The 14,592-nt window shown below is 39.0% G+C and overlaps 2 protein-coding genes across 2 annotated transcripts in view; one reads left to right on the top strand and one right to left on the bottom strand.

Moving 5' to 3' along the window:
- Positions 1-539: 539 nt before the first annotated feature.
- On the top strand, positions 540-12,303 carry CCDC90B (coiled-coil domain containing 90B; the record flags this gene model as incomplete). The annotated part of the gene is made up of 9 exons (XM_062585462.1): positions 540-669; positions 1,985-2,104; positions 4,602-4,705; positions 7,546-7,647; positions 8,317-8,358; positions 8,438-8,509; positions 8,594-8,647; positions 9,413-9,527; positions 10,959-12,303. Coding segments are annotated over 9 exons (795 nt in total), but the record flags the coding sequence as incomplete, so codon positions are not given.
- ANKRD42 (ankyrin repeat domain 42) overlaps positions 11,102-14,592 on the bottom strand; it is a 23,322-nt gene continuing 19,831 nt past the window's right edge. The window contains exon 12 of the mRNA XM_062567367.1: positions 11,102-13,920. Coding sequence (XP_062423351.1) covers positions 13,825-13,920 — 96 coding nt within the window. The 3' untranslated portion in view covers positions 11,102-13,824. The remainder of the gene's footprint in view (positions 13,921-14,592) is intronic.

Below are 14,592 nucleotides of genomic sequence, written 5' to 3'. Positions count from 1 at the left end.
GGCAAGACCCGTGAGGTGATGTGTGCAGGAGGCGCAGGCTGTCGGGCCTGCCTCAGCGTTCGAGGCCCCAGAGGGGTAGCTGCTGGGACACACAGGGGCTCCTTTGGGGCAGGCCCCCAGCGGGTGTAGTCTGGGTGCCCTGGGGGTGTTGGCGTCCCTCAGCATCTCTGGGGGGACACTAAGGCGAAGGACACCGAGACGAAGGCGAAGGCCGCTCGGCGAGGGCAGCCCGCCGCGACACGCTAATGGCGGCGGGAGCGCTGCCTCCGTTGCCATGGCAACCGCCCCCTCCCCGCCCGCGCGCATGCGCGGGCGCTGCGGGCGCTGCCGCTCCTCCCCTCCGCACGGGGGCGCCGCGCCCAGACTGCCACACCCAGCATGCCCCGCGGGCCCGGCCGGATGCAGGCGCCGCCTGGCGGAAGCGGCGGCGAGGCCATGGCGGGGGCCCGGCGGGGCGCTGCGCTGCTCGCCGGCGCGGGCGGCGGCTGCCTGGCGGCCCCGCGTCGCGCCGCGCCGCCCCCGGCCGCTCGCAGAGGTGAGAGCCGGGCGCGGACAGGCAAGGAGTAAGCGCCGGTACTGTTGCCGAGAGGCACGCGGTGACGGCCGGGGCGGAGCGGTCTCGCTGCCGTGACAAGGCGCCGCCTGAGGCAGAGTCGGTGAAAAGCATAAGTGAGGCTTTAAGAGACCGTGGAGCTGGGGGGGGAAGCATGTTTAGGCCATCAGGAGCGGCTTTTTTTATTTTTTTTTTTCCTTTTTTTTTTTTAAGAGAGAAACTGCGCAATATATACGTTCAACCCAACGGAAAAAAAATCCACTAGACTCGAAGGACTGGGATGTGTTTATTCATAAAGCTCTTTCTGTTTAAAAGCTATCAGGGCTCATTGGGAAAAGAATGTTTTATTCCACAGTGAAGCTTAGTGTTGTGCGTAGTTATTTGTATGTGGTATTGAGTGTTTGTGCATTTAAGCACAACTCTTTCCCCCATCTCATTTACCTTTATATGAATTTGGTTTCTATACTAGGGCTGGCTTATCTAGTCATAGTCACTTCCTTAAAGCGGATATAAGAAAACACACCTAGCAGTGGTACACTATAACTGCAGTGTTGTTTAAGTGATAAAAAGTCGTTGAGTAAAAATCTTGATAAGATACAGAATAACAGTTAAGGGAGAGAGCCAGCAGTGAAAAAGGTTTCAAATAAGCCTGTATTTTGAAGTAATAGAGCTTTTTAGATAACAAAGCTTCTGTCAGAAAGAAGTCTGTAATATGGGAGGCCCCACAAAGGTGAGATGGAGGGAAAAAATATGCTTGAAATTTGAGGTAGGAGAGGCAAGGAAATGGCTTGTGGGAGGGCTTTCACAAAATAAATACAGCAGATTCCTCACTCAGGAGTTCTGAGCTATGAAGTATGCACATCTTGCTTTATTTCCCAGTAACCTTACTGGTGAACCAACAAACTTATTCTGAATATTAGGACTGCATGTTTTTTTTAAAAAAAATGGTAGCTGTATCTTTACCAGTGGCACTCTCTTGCTGGTAAGGGTAGTAATAGAAGAAGAAAGCGTAAAGAGACTATGGTTAGGGGAGCAAGCAATTGTCAGTGTGTTAGAACTGCTAATGTTTTAAAAGTAAGAGCATGGTTTAAAAGATGTTTTTCATGTATTTTAAAACTATTAGTCATATTTTTATTTTTGGTATGTCAGGATACATGTCTGTTGCGCAGCTCAATACTTCTACAAATGGACTTAGAATTGATGTACAGGCTTCAGCTGGTACAAAATTCCTGTGGAAAAGGAATTTTGATGTGTGTGAAAGGTTTCTGATGTGTGTTTTAACCAAACTGTCGAAAGGACCCAGCATTTTTTGTTGCACCTTTCGTGCAGCTTTGTTTTCTTTTCCATGATGAAAGGAATTAGAGTTGCTCTATTATGTGATAAATTGAACAAAGAATCTGACAGTTTTAAAGCATATGTTGTCACTTCCAGGTTTTGCTGCCACAGCTCTTAGAAGATCATATGATGTGAGAAGAGTTGAAATCACTCCCCTGGAACAGAGGAAGGTAACTTTTGATACCCATGCCTTAGTGCAGGATCTGGAAGCCCATGGTAAGTGACATCTGTTAAATAATTCAAAGGAAGACTTTGAGTTTGAGTATTGTAACTTTGTGTACTATCTAATTAAGTGTCAATAGTATAAAATATGTTAGAAGCCTCTAGAATGTGAAGGGAAGCATCTGATACAATTTGATGCCTCTGCAATCATGCAAATAAGCTATTAGGTTAGATTTACCTTGTTTGTAGCTGTATGTCCATTTATATAATATCTTCTGGCTTCCAGGAACATACTACCTTTAATAAATGTAAAATACCAGTAGCAGTTAAGGAACTGGTTTCTAGCAAAAATGAAGCTTTACTATAACATCCTTCAATTGACTGCTAATAGTAACCTAAGTTACTGAAACTGAATTTTAAAACCAGATTGGTAATGCTTCTTTTATTTCATTTAGTTATGAACAATACAAAAAACGTACAGTTCTTATGTAAGGCATTGTAGTGTTGCAGATACAAACACATGACTTACATGTATGTAACTGATATGTGTAATACGTGTGTATAAATGACAATTGACCTTACTTCAGAACAAGCTTATATTTAATGTTTTGAAAAGTTAATATGATTAAATTAATCACATTAAATTCAATTAAATAATGTGATTTTTTTGGTCATAGTTTCTGTTGGTTTTGGAGGCAGGAAGCAGAGTGTTTTTCTGCTGCTTATGCTTAATGTACCTTTATGCATATTTTTAGTCTTTTTTTTTTTTACAGTTCTCCATTTTTTTCTTTAAGTTTGCCCTCCTCTTTAAATTTTTTAACTGTAAATATTAGCAGCATAGTGCTATGATAGATTTTTAATATTTACACTTTTATTTTTTTTAATATGTCTCTCTTGGGTCAGATTAAAGGTTCATCTAGCCCTGGCTTCTATTTCTAACAGCGGCCATGAATCAGTACCTGAAAAAAGCATAAAAAATGGGACAAATACATATAACGTATTCCCTTATGCTTTCTAAGCATACCAGTGATTATCACTTTGGAGGTATTCTGAGCTGGATGTGAGTTTTATGTATTTAGTAACCTTCAAAATAATTTATTCTATACATTTACTCCATTTTTGAAACACTGTAAACTGGTTAGCACTGAAAACATCCTTTTGGCATGGACTTCTGCAAGTCTACTCCTTTTTGAAAAAAATACTTCCTTATGTTTATGTAGAACCTGACTTTCACTTGGTTAATTTGATGCCCCTTCAGTTCTTTTTTGCGAAGAGAGAATGAACATTTAATGTCTCTCATTTTCTCTTATTCCTCCCTCATTCTTTTCTGGATAGAAGAGTTCTATCCTGTTGAATTTTTCCTTTTACACCTGCATTTGCATACTTTTGGTTGTTCTTGTTGCCCTGTTGTGAATCTTTTCCAGTTCTATTGCATCCTTTTTGAACAAGGAGGGAACAGAATTACAAGCACTGTTAGTCAACAGCATGTCCCATGGATTTGAACAGTGGCATAATGTTAAATCTATTTTGTTCTCTACTTCTTTTTTTAATAATTTGTGAAGATTGGTCTACTGTGTTGATCTCTGCTAAGCGTTGAAATGATCTCATCATCCAACTGTCAATTATAACTAAGTTATATAACTCTTAACTTCAGAGGAAGTGAAGCAATATTATCACACCTCGTAGTGGAAGGAAGTTGTCATAAAGCATGCATAGCTCTTTCAGTAATTTATACAGATGGTGCATCTTGACAATTCTAGTACTTTAGAAGAAAATAGTAGCATATTTCTATAAATAATCTGCCTTTTCAACAAAAGGTTAGTTAATCCCATTTTATAAAGCAGAGCAATTGAAATACAACACATCAGTTAGATTTCTGGAAATAAATCCTTAGGGCTAAATCCCTCAGCGCTAAATCAAAGCTGGCTTATATCTGACAGCTGGTTTTAATATTCACCATTCATCATCTTTAAGTGTATCAAAATTGCACCAAGTTATAGACAAAGTATAAATTTTACTATCAGAAAGCAAAAATCCCATAATCTGAAGTCATTCCACAAGCAATAGATGCAGCAGTTTTAAAATCAGGACTTTTGCATATGTCCACATCTCTGCAGAACAATTTCAGTATTTGTGGACTTAACTTTTATTTTTATTATTCTATAGGATGTGTGCTTTGTAGCAAAAGGTAAATTTGACTTTAATAGAACTTTTAAAAGTTTATAATAAAGTAAAATTTTGCTGGACTATTTTTATAATGCACGGGCAGTTAAACATTTTACAGAAGTTTTGTCCTCCTGTCAGCCATACTACAGACTATTTTAGTTTATTAAAAATTAATAGGCAATGCTTTTCAGATTTTTTGCAGCATTAAGTTTGAGCTTTTCTAATTAAAAGTCACAGTGACTGACTCTTCTTTGTCAGTTTTGATTACTTGTGCATTGCAGTAGTTAGGTAAAGGAATCGCGAGTCCAAGTTTATTATGCAGCTCTTGCTCTTCTTCCGATTTTCTAGTATTATCTCAACTTGTCATCTTCCAATTGTCTTTCAGGCTTTGGGAAAGAACAAGCAGAGACCATTGTATCAGCACTAATAACTCTGTCAAATGTCAGCTTAGACACAGTCTACAAGGATATGGTGACCCAAGCTCAGCAGGTAAAAAGTCTCGTGTGGTTATATAAATAGAATGATGCACATTTGCATAGTTAAAAGACAGGTTTGCTCTAGTAAACACTTCACTGATTTTCCTGACTTTCCAACTGCTATTAAACTACTAAAGGATAACAATATCTTACACAGAACACCTCCTCACAGGAACCTGAACTGCTTTCCCAATGCAATAAGTGTAGTGCAGAGATTGCGTCATTTTCTGCTGAAAACTTTGAGGTGAAACAAAAATTTTAACAGCCTTTCACAACAGTTGAGGGTAGAAAAGGATTTTGAAAGCATTCCTGAGAGATAACAAAGCTCTGCATAAAACAATAGAAAGTCGTCTCCGTTCTTTATTGAGCCGTAGTAAAGATATCAACTTTGTCCATACAAATCCTGCATTTGTTGTGCTTCATTTTTTTTTCTGGTTCGTAAGCTAAAAACAACTTTCGTGATTTTACTTGTGCATTTTAATCTCTAAAGCTGTATCTGTCCTAGTAGTGAAATATGGCTAGGGCATGGCCTCAAACATCACCGCACAGTAATCCAGACTGTTAAACTGTTAGTGCAGCCCCTAGCCTGATTTTGGCCTGTGCCAACTATATCAGCCTCCCTGACCGTGGCACATTTTGTAGGAAAGCATAGGGCCAGGAAATGCAAGACAGAGTGGACAGAGACACCTTGTTTTAGGAAAAAGAGATTTTAACGATCTAGGCCTGAGCTGTGGTGTGTCACTTGCCCTCAGGGTCAGCCAGAAGCCCTGATTTATTTGTTTGTATAAACTAAGGCACTGGCATTGGTTCAACACCTCTGTCTGCCCACAAGCCAAGTACCACGTTGTCATCTTTGCTTAGGTGTTCAGGCAGATGCTTGTGAACGTATCCGGAGGCAGTGAATCGGGGTAGTAGTGTGATTTTTTTTTCTGCTGGTAACAGAGGTGGTGGCAGGTTTCATCTTAAAAAAATTGCCAAAATAATACTGATGCACAGTAATAATTAGTCAGAAAGGCTCTGCAAGCTGAAATTATGTCCTGTTCTTCTTCAGTGAGTTAATGCAATTAAACATTTATTGCTACTTTATTTAAACTGCTGAGTCTTGATTACAGCGGGTTTTTGTCTCACATTTGTTCTTGATAAAATTCATCTAACTTCTTAAAACACATCTCAAAGATGAAGAAGCTAAAAATTTGTGTGTTTCTATTGTTTGTGCTTTTTGAGTCAAAGGGGAAACATTTCTTTTGGGGATCCTGTTGCACTTAAAGTCAGTATCCCAAATGTAATTTGCATGGATTTTGTTAGTCAGAAACACTACTTGTTGTAATGTAATGAGTTTAAAGCTGAATATTTTAAGACGGAAGGAGAAAATCAGCTCCTAAATGCAAATGCAGCTGAAGTTTTACCAGGGATTGTTAAAAGCTGCAACTTCATCATGTTCAACAAAGTAAAGTCAGACTTCAGGGGAAGCTGAAGGACATGATTTAGGTAGAGAAAATACTGTTCACTTGTAGTCTGAATGAGAGCTCTTCATTCTGCTGGCTTTGAGCTTTAAAGGCATAATCCCACAAAGCTGTCATCATTCATAGAAGCACAGAATCAGTAAGGTTGGAAGGGACCTCTGGAGATCATCTACTCCAACTCCCCTGCTCAGCAGGGTCACCTAGAGCATGTTAGACAGGGTTGCATCCAGGCGGGCCTTGAAGATCTCCAGAGAAGGAGACTCCATAGCCTCTCGGGGCAACCTGGTCCAGGGCTCCGTCACTCTCACAGGAAAGAAATTGCCCCTCACGGTCAGGCGGAACTTCCTGTGCTTCAATTTCTGCCCATTGCCTCTTGTCCTGTCACATGGGACAACTGAAAAGAGTTTGTCCTCATCCCCTTGACACCCTCCCTTCAGGTACTTGTCCACATTGATAAGATCCCCCCTCAGGCTTCTCTTCTCCAGGCAGAAGAGGCCCAGCTCTCACAGCCATTCCTCACAGGACAGGTGCTGCAGCCCTCTGATCATCTGGACTCTCTCCAGTAGCTCCATGTGTGTCTTGTCCTGGGGAGCCCAGGACTGGACACAGGACTCGAGATGAGGCCTTCCCAGGGCTGAGTGGAGGGGCAGGATCACCTCCCTGCACCTGCTGGCAACACTCTTCCCAATGCACCCCAGAAGACCATTGGCCTTCTTGGCCACAAGGGCACATTGCTGGCTCACGGTCAACTTGTCATCCCCCAGCACTCCCAGGTCCTTCTCTGCAGAGTTTAACTCATGTTAAACAGTAGCATAACTTCCTTACACTAGGTATAGAAATATTGCTTTCAAGATTATAAAATACAATGTTTCCTCCTTTATTTTCTCTCTAGTTTATTAGTAGCTGGATTTTAAACTTTTTAGTCCAAAGACTGGAAAGGGTTACCTTTTTCTGCAGTGTTGTACTAGTAAGCATTGCATGTCAGAGCTGAGAGGACAGTGTGATACTCATATTTAGGAACTGAATAGAGACTAACAATTCATATTTTACTGTGTACTAAACATTCATTGAAAGGGGAAGAAAATGGAAGACTAACCTGAAGTTACTAGTGTATTTCACTTGCACTGGCTTGGCCTAGATACCTGTGGCTTTTTTACTTAAATTCAGAATTACTTAATGGAAACAAAAAAAATTGCAAAAAAGGCCTCTTGAATCTTTCAAACTCCAACTACAAAATTCTGAGATTCAGCTGCTCTCCTGTTGTTTTTTAACCCTGCTTTGTGTTTTGTTGCATCTTATTTCATAATCTCAGACGTGAAAATCTCTGCTTTCCTTGACTTTTCCAGAAAGTGTGAAACTTAATCATTTTGACATGTTTGTTTTTTCAAAGGAAATAACTTTACAGCAGATAATGGCACATTTAGACTCTATTCGAAAAGATATGGTCATCCTGGAGAAAAGTGAATTTGCAAACTTGAGAGCAGAGAATGAGGTACTAATAAGTATTTTAAATTAAGAGGTTAAATTGTAATACATGTTGAGTTATACCTACTGAACATCTTTTGTGGAACAAAATACTTATGTAAGAGTAATTATGGATGCTTCTGTGTAGAAGTAAGCATGGATACTTCTATCAGAGTTGAAATGTTTGTGAATGATGGCTTTTATGATCATATAAAAATAGATTTTACTTGTTAAGACTTGCTCAGTTTCTCTGGAAAGAAAAAAACGTTTTCATCTTAGAATAATCTTTATTTTTATTTACAGCTAGTTCTTGTAGAGCCTTATAAATTATACAGTACAGGGAGAGTAATCAGCCATTTTTATGTAACAATTTAAATAAGTGATTTAGACATATTTTGGTGGGCTTGACAGCATTTTGGTATTTGTTTTTCTACTATATTTAGTCTCAGTATAACAAGTTTATCATTGTATATTGTTACAAAATAATACCTTAATTTCCAGTTAGCAAAATTTCCAATAGATTATACCTGGCTGTATAGTCTGAACACACTAGTTAAGTTATGTAATCAAGAACAAATTGCTCTATTAGGAGAAAAATCATGGAAGAGTAATTACCGTGAATGCAGTGGTAACTGTGTAGTGACAACACTTTCTTTTCTGAATTTATAAAATACTTTTCTTTCTCCCTTTCATGTAGAAAATGAAAATTGAATTAGATCAAGTTAAACAACAGCTAATGGTAAGTAAACAGCAAGTATATATACACGTATATTAGGGGAAGTAAACAGTTATTTTCATAATCATTATTTGTTTTAAAGAATGAAACAGGTAAAATCCGAGCTGACAGCAAGCTAGATATAAACTTGGAAAGAAGCAGAGTGACAGATATGGTAAGCTGGGCATTGAAGATACCCTTATCAGTTTTTATTTCTTGTTTTCACTTACTACAGTTGTAATTTGCCTTTTATTCATAGTTTACAGATCAAGAGAAGAAACTCATGGAAGCAACTACAGAGTTTCATAAGAAAGTAAGTATTAAACAGAGCCAGCCTCATAATGTGGAACTGTTTTTATTTTGTATTTATTTTATGTCATGTAAGCTCAAAACTGTCATGAAAGTTAATAGGAAAACAAAAAGTATCACTCACATGTTATTTGTTTACTGTCCAGGTCTGTGGGATTTGTGTTAAACATCACTTGGGTGGAAGGGGTCATGCAAGCCGTATCTCCCACTTCACAGTTGTAACTCTTGAGTGTGTTAATGTGCAGGCTATTGCATGTGAGATACGCGCTGCCATGCTCCCCTTCCCAATATTAAAGGCTAAGTGCTGAGGAACAATTCTGGGGGCTGGAAGTCCCCAGACCTGCAGGCAGACACTGAAGTCCAAGAGGCTGTGATAGACATGTCCCATCTTCAGTATCTCTCCTCCCTTTTCTGGATATAGCTTGTGGATGATTAAATCAGTGTTTCACAGAAATTTAGGCATATATCTATACATCGCAGAGTGGTGCCTTTAGGTTCATTGGGCATAGACACACCAAAGAAAAATCTGTAGTATGTGATTTTTTTCTTTTCTTTCTTCTTTAATACCCTGCTTGGATTGTATGAAGTGCTGCCTGGTGTTATCTAAGATCTCTTAGCAGTTGCATATTTTACTTCACTGACAGATTGGAAATTTGTTTTAAAGTGTTTTTCCTTTTCATTTCTGATAGCATGGCATTTTTGTTAGGCTTTGCAAAACTGAAAGGGCTAGAGATCACAGTCAAATATATGTTATCTTTTAATTTTTCAGGATTCAAGTACCAACAGTGTTATCTCAGAAATCAGTAATAAAATTGACACTGAAATAGCTTCCTTAAAAACACTTATGGAATCTAATAAACTGGATACAATACGTTATTTGGCAGGTATGTGATAGGCAAGAAGGCAAGTATCCGTGGAAGTAAAGCATTTTATTCAAGTATGTTTTTAAATACTGGAGACAGTTCTAGAAAATCCTTCTTTTGTAAACTAGTTGTATTCTCTTTTGTCTCCTTGCAAACAGAGTGATTATGTCTCTGTAGTATGTATGTAAGCAATGCTGTCAGTTGCTGTTCTAAGGAACTGAAGCTGCCTATGGCGTGGAAACAAGTGGTTGATGCAAAATGAACCCAAAGTTAGCTGTGTAGCAGCAGATAACTGGAGTTGAGGGGGGTGTCCCCCCCCCTTTAAAACAGTAGTGACTCAGAACATGGGAGAGGTGCATGAAAGCGTTGCAGCTGGATTAGGATTGTGCCCAGAACTGGGATCAGAAGAAGCATGAACTTAGCGGGGAGGGCTAAATACTTTGTCTAGTCTGCCAGTATCTCTCCTTGCTGCAGAAATGTACATGGCAGAGTTGCTCCAGAAACTCTCCTGAGGTCCTTCAGGTTATCCTGAAAGCTTGCTCACAATCAAAAACTAGTCTGAGAGTGAAGTGGGATATTTACATGTTCTTGTGATTATGTGTAAGGTATATTGTAGGTTGGTCTGCTCTCAGATTTTGAAAGTCCTTGTGACTTCTGTTGAATGGAATATGGAAATAGGGGAACCTCTTGCTTTGATATCACTGTATTTTGCTGCTGCAACTAGCTCTGCCTCCCATTCAGACTTTGAAAGAAACACATTTTCAGTGTTGCGGTATTTCTACCTTTCCCTGCCAAGCAGAAAAATCAAAGTCTGATTTGAGATTGACTTCTCAATATATTCATAATTAGGGTAATTTATATTGCATTAGAGTTGAATGAAAAAAGAGTAACACATTACATTTGGAAGTGAGAATAAGTCCAAAGACAAACCCAGTTAGCTTTATTCTATCATTAACTGAAACAACAGCTTAACAGTTCTATAAGATAGATCAAGCTTCAGAGGCACTGCCTAGAAATCCTAATGATGCATCAGGTGTATATACCGTTAGTTCATTTTGTTAATTTTAATTACGTTTGATGAAAGATCTGTCTTAACCATTTCTCTTATAATTTATGATAAACAGGGGAACATCAGTAAAATTTATGGTAGCCTGTTGTGTTCTGTATATCCAACATAATTCCACAAACGTTCCTGAAAACATAATTCCTCAGACTGCTTAATTTGATGGCCCATCTCAGTGTTTGGGCTGCTTCTGGATAGGTTATTAAATCTAAGATAGGACACTGTCATTTAAAATTCTTCTGCCACTCCTGCAACAACTCAGGAGGTTTAAGAAACACTCCTCTAGAGTTAAAATTATCCCTCCATCTGTATGCAGGTAGTAGTATTCTGCATGTAGATGATGATGAAATTTAGTGTTAATTACTACCTCTTTTCTTTTGTTTTAACAGCTTCGGTATTCACTTGCCTAGCAATAGCACTTGGATTTTATAGATTCTGGAAATAGATCTAAATGGAATGACTACATCAAATAGAGATGGAGAAAAGGCCACCACGCAACATTTGCTAGACCATCATGTTTCAGCTGTAGATAATCTTGGTACCCTTTTTTTTATATATATTCTTGTTGTACATAAAAAGTTTTCTGAATAGTTAACACCAAAGATCAAAATATTTGTAGGAGGAGGGTAAGTAAATACACAGTGATTATTCTTTGTCCCTTATTCAATAATTTATTTACCTCAGTGGACTTTCTACATTAAGTCAGAAAGTGTTTCCTAAGAAGTTTCAGAATTAATTTTGTTTTGTCTTTCAGAACATTCTCTATGCCCTCAGCTCCTCTCAAAAGGGAAACAGTAAACATTTGATATGCCTATGAAAATATGGGAATACTAATGCCAGATTGCAGCAGATCTACTCTGATCCAAGCAGAGTACCCTAATTTTAAAAATAGGGGCTGGATGTTTCTTCAATCTGTTGCTCTTTTCTGATGGATTGAAGCATGGCCCATTGGTAATAAATATAAACACACACTCCCAGGCTTTTCCTGAAGATTTCTCTTTCTTCAAAAGTGGTTTACATAGATATAAAATCTCATTTAAAACTAAGATGTCCCCATACATTTTTTTAATACCTTTTACCCATACCTTCAGAGGCCAACAGAATAAGGGGAACTATTCTTTCCAAAGGGAGATGCTCTCACAGTGTAGAGCCTTGGGCAGAAAAATGTTCATAACTCCTCCCTTCAGGTAATACAGGGTGTTTCCAATAAACCCTCCTGTATCTTCTGAGTATAGGATCTAACTTCTAATGTGACTATATTCAGCATCTCAAATAAAGTTGCTAGTGTGGTGGTGGTCCTTCTCCTCCCTGTCTCCCCACTTCTCTGGAGTGTTCTGTAATCCCATGGAAAAGAATGGGACACACTGACTTCTAAACTAACCTGATCATGATCCCCCTACCTTCTGCAAGTACTTTATGACTTTGATTGCCAAGATGGAACATAATGGGGGATATCTTTCAAAACTGAAGCACTCACACTTTGCTGAGTACAAATGCCTACGCTTAGTTTAAGTCTTTAATTAAATTCAAGTTCTTCCTGGATTAAACTTTTAAGTAAGAGTAGGCCTTAATGGGCTAGAGAGTATAAAAATTTGGATAGTGACAATTTTTTTTCTATAGCAGTTTTATTCTCTCTATATTGAATTTGCTGGTACCTTGCAAATTCTTGTATTCTGTGCATGAGATTATGTATTTAAACATTTTTATTTAAGAAAATAAAATGAATTTGTTACATTTGTTGTCTGAGAAACTTGAATTCAGATTACCAGTCTGTAAAAACGAGATTTTTATAATAGGCACAGCACTACTCTATTGAGGGTTGAGTCTGCTTTTTACAGTGTCTGTGTATTTCTCAAATGGGTATGGGAGTGCTACCAGCCAAGACTTCAGGCCGTTGCTGATGTCTGCTGTAACTGTCGTGTAGACAGATTCATCTTATAGTAAACTACCCATTCTGGAAGTGCTCAGGAAGATTCAGGTTGATCATTTGTGCTGTTCCTACATGAGATTTTAACACCAGCAGTGATGTAGGAAATCTCTGATCTACTCCAGCTCTCGCCTTTCCCTTCCCCTTACCTCCCCCCACACACACCCATAAGTAGGTGCTAGAGACTGGATTTCTCCTTTTTAGCTCTGATACAAGGCTATTCCTCAGCTTGCCTCTCTCCCAGTCTGTTATAGCACATGTGCATAAAAACAATCAGATTTACTTTTTCCATTAACTTTGAAATTCAGAGATTAATTTTCCTTTAAGTAATTGAGAGGACTGATCATGATTCAAGCACTAGTGAGTTAATTTTTATGAAAGTCTTATATTATTGACCTGACTTATTACTGAAATCAAGACTGTCTCAATATTATGAATGATGAAGGTTCCAATATAAAAAAAGAAATTTCACAATAGCATACTAATGGAAGAAGAGTATTATGTGTAAAGTCATGAAAAGTTTTTGGGGCATGGAGGTCAGGCTTGCTAGTTCTAACTTTAACATGCCCCATAACCTAGTGAAACCTTCAGCCCTGAGGTAGACCCGGAGGCCCAGCAGTACAGTTCATGTGGTACGTTGTGAAGGGGTACCTTTCTCACTTGCTTAGGAATAACTCCATGAAAAGCAAGGCTTGGCACCAGTCTGCAGTCGAGCAAATACTCTTCTCCAGATCCTTAGTGTGCAAGCAAGATTCAGTGTCTGTCCAATCTATTTTAGGAAGTAAGGTGCTGTTTTGTAAGACAATAGTACAAAATAGCCTAGCAGATTGGAATACTCTTCTCAGGCCCAGTAGGGCCTATGACATCTCTGCAGTTAACTCTTCAATTGTTGTTTATAATTTGCAAAGTTGTTGCTAAACAGCTACTGAGATAGGAAAAGAAGTCTTACAGCTTTTTAGAAAAATGCTTCTGTGATTTAAAGATATTTTCTATCCCTGAGAACTAGGAAGTTCACTGAAAAAATTCACTAAAACCGAAAGATACGAAACCACAACTCATCTGTAGAACCGAGGCTATGCAGACACTTTGCACTGTCTTGAATATTGTTGTTCTACTTCCTGGCAGTTATGTAACAGCTTTTCTGCCTCTGGTGACTTCTGTTTGGAAGGACTTGGGAGATGATTAGAAGATGAACCTGGACTGGCTGTTGTGCAGTAAGACAAAACTGTCTAATATTCCCCAGCTTCGCTGTTTTGGACACAACTGCCTTCCTGCATCGACATCTTTCTCTAAGCCTGCCTGCCTGCCCTACTTACAAGGTTCATTCTTCAGCATCGCTTCACAAACACCCCTCCAGGGCTGCGGGATGGCTTCTTCTTTATTTTCTTTTTCTCTTTGCAAGAATCAGATGTTGCTTCAGTTTCCTGAAACAAAGGACACCGCAACCATTAAACTGCAATTCCTTAAATAGGCTGCCTAATAAGATAGGATTTTGAGCAAATTACAGCTTTGAATAGCTAGAGACTATTGGGTTCAAAACAAATGCACTAACAGCCAAGACCATTTTTTATATTAACAAAATTAGTTATCGAGCCTGCAGTTTGTCAAATGGGGCAAAGACATGTTCTAGACATGCTCTTTTTCTTCCTCGTGTTGGTAATCTTGCCTATGACTGAACCCAGCCTGAGCCAAGAGCCTAATGGCTTTCTGGGCTGTTTCTATACCACCTGTTTTTGACTTTCTGTCCCTTTATTTGTAAGAGATTTAGAACAAAGTGAAAGAAGCTTTTATTTCTTGTAAACTTTCACACGCTGTGGAGCATCTGGCAATGGAACACTAGCACAAACACCTTTTTTCCCCTAAGGAAGTAGTGGTTAGGCTAATATTCAGAGTGGTAAGAGTGTTTGATAAAATCAAAGCTAGAAATAGATCAAGTGTTCAGCTTGACAGTATACCCAAGATCAAACACAATGATTAGTGCTGTTGTGCTGGTGCTCTGCTCTACTTGAGTTTGTCTCAGCTGTTGAATACTGGAATAATTTTGGAGCCAAACTGAAGCTGAGAGCACAGCTTAGTCTCCTGTATGCAGAATGACC

The sequence above is a fragment of the Rhea pennata genome, chromosome 1 (assembly GCF_028389875.1).
Source record: "Rhea pennata isolate bPtePen1 chromosome 1, bPtePen1.pri, whole genome shotgun sequence".
Lineage (NCBI taxonomy): Eukaryota > Metazoa > Chordata > Aves > Rheiformes > Rheidae > Rhea > Rhea pennata.
This window is presented reverse-complemented; position numbering and strand designations above follow the sequence as displayed.